We start from the raw sequence: 5,464 nt of genomic DNA, 5'->3' as shown, positions 1-5,464 counted from the left end.
ACCGTCGGTAGAAATACTAGCGACGCTTTTTTAAAACCGTCGGAAAAGTGTTGTTAATGCTGCTGTTGCTACTGTTACGACGGTTTTATTAGGGCGGCGGGGTAGGGTTTTTAGTACCGACGCTTTTCTAACCGCGGTTTGAACCGCCTCTACAACGGTTAACACACTTAAAAGAAAGCATTACTGACGGCCGGTCTGTCGGTACTTTATATGAATCCGTCGGTAATTCGTCGCTAAAAGATTTTTGGTAGCTTTATATTCTGTCGGTAAAATCCTAATTTGTATTATAATTTCACTTAATTTAGGAGATCCAAGGCAGCAAAAATTAGATAAAACATACATAAATTTCATTCAAAAACAATATCAGTACAATTAGCCTCATCTTGGCACCAATTTTGTCATAATTAAAACTGAAAATAACAAAATCCAAAATAACATAAACAATGTGACTTAAAGTTTGATGATATGTTCAAAAATATCATCAACCTAATCAGGATCAACCTCATATTGTTTGTGAACTAGACGCTAAAATCGCATCTGTTGTTTCTATATCATCAGTCACTTCTATCTCATCCTCAAGTTCCATCACCATTGCCACTTGTGATAGATCGGCTTCAAGGATCTAAAGTAGAACAAACACAGCAGAGATAGTCAAACTATCATCCCAGCAAAGAGATTATCAGGGTGGGTCAGTTAAATAACCATGAAATGATTCTTCATGTTTTGATTAAAAAAACTACTTTACAATCTTTAACCTTGACTAGAAGGCACACAATAAATTAACAGTTGACATTTTATAGTTATGGAACTAAGATAAAAAAAAAGGCCTAGAATCAAATCATGAAGGACATCACCATTCATCTTTTGATCATTTTCAGCATCAGCAAACAGGTCTGAGATTTTTTTCAGTTTCACCAACAAACTTACTCAGGACATCAGGGCCATTAACAATCTAGCGAAGTTTTCACCAAAGCATTTTACAGTCTAATATACTCCTAGTGTCATTCAGTATTGATATACTCTTTATCTTCCGTTTCAAATCAAGAGTTCAAATTTCAGTTTTCACTCAAATTCATGCAAATATAACATATATGACAAAGCTCTGTCCTACTAAAACTTTACCACACATAAAACTCAAAGCAAATTCATGCAAATATCAAAATTTATGTTCAAACCTTTGGTTCCTTCCCATTCATGACTTTCCCAATTTGACGAGCCATTAGTGTTTTTCCCGTACCAGGAGGTCCATACAGAAGTGTACCCTTCACATGTTTCATCCCCAGTCTATAACATAAAGTGCTTCATTATTGAAAAGCTCAAAGCATGTATCCCAAAAAATAATGCACATAACTTAAAGAAATAATCATATTACTTGCTTGTCACATGAGACAGGAACACTCTAGAGGCGAATGCTCTCTGAAATATATCTGCAAAGTCTGCACTTAAGCCACCTATACCCAGCGACTGTAGATCAAACTCTTTATGCTTGAAGATGCTTCTACTGGCAGCTTCACGTTGATTAACAATCTGCATAATTACCCTGTTCAAAATCAAACCAATTTCAACTTTAACCAAATAGAAGCTGTGTAGAAACAAGTGAAAATAATAGTGTCTCTAGCTTCAAAAAGTTTGTTAAAAAGCTTACACAGTAACAACATGTCCGCCGAATGTTTAGAGGATATTGGTGGCTCTGGTGAAGTATAGCACTAGCTTTTTTGGACTGGAGTGTGTTACTCCGTCCACCTGAAAAATCAATACAAACAAAAAATGAATGAAACTAATTGATAATGATAGGAATAATAGTAAGAAAGTTTGTTAGTTACCTGGCCATGAACAAGAGCAGCTACGGTTAAATACCAGGCAGTGTAAGTTGTAACCCCCTCACTTGGATCACATGATATCTCACACAATATCAATTATAGACATGCTTTCAATACTCAATTATATAAACTTCAATCTCATATAAACTTTACATATTATACATAAGAGAAAGCATTTACAATACACGTTTAAGTCATTATCCTGCATAGAGGATTTACAAAACAAAAGTACATCACAAGACTCCAAAATGCCTAGATGAGAATGGACTGATACTGCCGGTGCGACCTTACACAAGAAGAACTCCACCTAACCTGTAAAATCTGTTGGCAAGGGGTGAGCTGCCTATTCAATAAACATATTACACATATATGTATATACAAGTAATGTAAAGAGCACAAATCAAAATAGGTCATCAGTACCAAGTTAACCTTCCTTTGATATACCCTAACATCCTCCAAACAAAACTCTTCCAATTTCTTCCATTTTCAAGCCAAACAAGTCAAGTTAGGAAGCATACTAGGTGATAGACACAAGTTGAAGGTTAGTATGCTGTTTTAGCTTGTTTTATATGAGTTGGAGATTCTGAAAAAACCTAGGTATGATCATAGGATTTGTTGTGGATGAGTTGTGATTGAGTTTGTTGAGTTTTGGTGTTGTTTTCATTGGTTTTAGGCTGTCCAAATGAAAGATATGGATCAAGTGCCCTAAACAGAAATCTAGGGTACTGCTTTCAGTAATTGTGGAGCCTGTTTTTCATATTGATATTGTTCGAATTTGAAGATACATAAAGAATAACATATGTTCCTATATGTGTTATGAAACCCTCTGTAAAATATGGGACTTTAATTCCATATATAGAGGAAGAAAACCTAGATGGATCATGACTGCCTCGAAATTGTTCATTCATTCATTTAAGTCCTAACTCAATTAACCAATCGTTACATCTTAACGACACACTAATCGCCTACTAATCGCACGATAATCGCATTATGCATACAAAACTTCTACCGACAATGAGATGAATCTAAAATGTATGTATTCAATCATGAAAACATATATGAATGTGGGAAGACTCATATGTTAGGGTTTAGGGATGTTACATAAGTGGTCATACCCAGACCAAGAAAGGACCAAATACGATAGTTATGGAAAGAGGGTATGAAAACAATTGTAGCACAGCAAGCTCCAAAAATGTATGTCCATGTGCTCTTGTCCAGATGGTCATTGATGTAATATATGTTACTGTGATCACATGAAACAGTTAAAAATCTAAATTCAAGCAACATCCAAATTAGAAAAAATGAAGAAGTTACTACCTGGCACAACCAATAAACTGAATTACAGATCCGAAGAGAAGGAAAGTACAGTTGAAAGCAAGTCCTAGAGCTTTCCAGTATGGACCCAGTAACCCATCAAGCACTTCAAACCACTGCAGTAAAAAATGGACAATTCTCAGATTTGAAGATTGGAAATGGGTGGGTTGGGTTTGACGAGTGAGTGAGGAAGAGAGTAAACCTGTATGACATGGTTTTTGAAGTTAAAGTTCTCTTTCTTCTTTCGGCTTCTGTACTCAATGCAGAGTACAATGATAAGATAAGCAGTCCAGCTTCCAACAAGTCCGTAGAATACTTGGAATACAATCCCTGACACCATACCCAGTTGAGAGAAAGAATAAGGCAGTGTCAATAGTACTTGAGCTACCTGCAATTTTGTTTGGCAAAAAGAATAATATTGAAGTTAGGAACACAAATTCAACTTATACAGACATGTCCATCTTAATATCCTGTTTTGGAAACATCAGGCTGTCAAAGTTATCATGAAGACAAGAAATAAGCATTACAAGCAGCAAAAAGAAAAATAATTTAATCAAATGTGCATTTAATTAAACTTCATAAGGATATACAAGTTAAACTACATCATAAGGATATACAAGTTAGACTTCACAATCTGAAGTTGAAAAGGAAAACTAGAAGCCAGAGGCCATGAAACGTCATTAAGTATATAGGCTGAGTAAGAAGAATAAAACATGAGCCTGCCAATGCTGACCTTTATACCACTTGCATTTGATACCTCAAAGATAAAGTATGTGTCACTTGAAATCATTCCCCTTTCAACATCTTTAGATTTATCTCGGCCCTCTACATTATGTTATATATATGAGGACTTTAGCACCCATAAAAATTATAGCACCAAAAAAGCATAAAAAAAATCAAGTACCCATAGACATTAGAGCACCTTTGTCAATAAATTCTAGATTCGTAACTATCATATACCTCTAGAGAATCTCGAAATCGTATGGTGTTTTTGGATTGAAAAGATTTAGATTAAGTCATTCAATAAGGCATCATCAAGCAATCAGTATAACTTTTTTATTAAAGAATAATAATAATGATAAAATAAAAGTGGTAAAAAGATACTTACACGAGGTTGTAGAAAGGGAAAAGAATGTGAACAAAATCAGATAACAGATGGCAACCGCCTGAATTCATTCGTTGATAATGGAATTCCCCTATCAGATTTTTCCTGCAAAAATAACGATAATTGGTTAGTTATATAAGCTCAAGATACTATGACTTAAAACATGTCCACATGGTATGTTCATTACTTGGTTCTTTAATTTGTTCTTGACAAATCAATGTAGAAAAAATCAACTATGGAGTTAGTTTATCTATTATAGGTTGAGCACTGACTTTTGCTTTCTCTGTTTCACCAGAGGCAGAGCTTGAAATATCTGATAGATTGAAAATGCAGCCATTCTATTTCTAACAGATAGATAGATAGATTGATTGAAATATCTGATTCATTCAATTTTAATAAACAGAATATCTGATTCATTCTATTTCTAAAACTAGTACTTCCATTTAAAGTTCAGTATATGTGTTCTATAAAACGTAACATGTATAAGTAAATTAAGCTTAAGCCCTTGAACAAACTTGGAAGTTGATTGAAATTACAAACTAACAAACTTGGAAGTTGCAACGCTGAAAGGGGAGACTCAATATTCATTTATACACTCTGCAGATAAAGCAACCATGATATACATTTAACAATCACAACCCCAATACACAGAACAATTCGAACTAAAAGTTCAATCAATAAGCCCATGAACTTAACTGAAATTAGAAAAGAAAAAAGAGAATTAATAAAGAGTGGAGCTGTATACATTCAACATAGACAACTAACAAACCAATCATCTAGGAAATTCACTATCCTGAAAGTAGCACCAAGCAAGATTGAGCAAACTAAAATCGCGATGTGGAAGCAGAAATTAAAAATTGAGCATACCTAGCAGTGATTAATCCAGATTTTTGAAAATTTAGAAAAGGAAGTAAACCACAAGCCATCGACCAGCTATTCAGTCGTGTCCATAGTTCCAACTGAAAGTGAGGAGGTGATTGCATGATAGATCTGAAACTCGTGGATCTATCAAAACAAGCGACGTCCCCAGCCTTCTCCTTAGCTAACTAGACTATTGCCCACTCCGCTGTCTTGAAGACTCAAAATGGATTCCATCTTTACACCTCTCGGTCTTGTGTCTCACTTCAGAGTTAAGTTTTGATCTATAAGATTGGATTTGATTATGAGGTGGATTAGATAGAGACGGCTATTTCATTCCGAAACAAGAGAAAGAGTAAAGTGGAAA

At 34.8% G+C, this 5,464-nt stretch overlaps 1 protein-coding gene across 8 annotated transcripts; it reads right to left on the bottom strand.

Annotated features, from left to right (window-relative positions):
* Nucleotides 1-325: 325 nt before the first annotated feature.
* LOC136208957 (auxin transporter-like protein 1) lies at nucleotides 326-5,464 on the bottom strand. Of its 8 annotated transcripts, XM_066000261.1 has the most exons (11): nucleotides 5,107-5,464; nucleotides 4,243-4,344; nucleotides 3,868-3,959; nucleotides 3,337-3,522; nucleotides 3,138-3,250; nucleotides 2,936-3,063; nucleotides 1,824-2,141; nucleotides 1,646-1,743; nucleotides 1,373-1,540; nucleotides 1,176-1,284; nucleotides 326-622 (listed from the first exon to the last, which is right to left on the bottom strand). In XM_066000261.1, the coding sequence occupies exons 3-7, from the start codon at nucleotides 3,922-3,924 to the stop codon at nucleotides 2,128-2,130; spliced, it is 498 nt and encodes a 165-aa protein (XP_065856333.1). In that variant the 5' UTR covers nucleotides 3,925-3,959; nucleotides 4,243-4,344; nucleotides 5,107-5,464; the 3' UTR covers nucleotides 326-622; nucleotides 1,176-1,284; nucleotides 1,373-1,540; nucleotides 1,646-1,743; nucleotides 1,824-2,127. The 8 variants fall into 8 exon arrangements, with proteins under 8 accessions (XP_065856333.1, XP_065856330.1, XP_065856331.1 ...); XM_066000258.1 differs by having other exon boundaries at nucleotides 1,824-3,063; XM_066000259.1 differs by having other exon boundaries at nucleotides 1,373-1,527; nucleotides 1,824-3,063.

The sequence above is a fragment of the Euphorbia lathyris genome, chromosome 10 (genome assembly GCF_963576675.1).
Source record: "Euphorbia lathyris chromosome 10, ddEupLath1.1, whole genome shotgun sequence".
Classification (NCBI taxonomy): Eukaryota; Viridiplantae; Streptophyta; class Magnoliopsida; order Malpighiales; family Euphorbiaceae; genus Euphorbia; species Euphorbia lathyris.
Note: the sequence above shows the minus strand (reverse complement) of the source record. Positions and strands in the feature narration are given on the sequence as shown.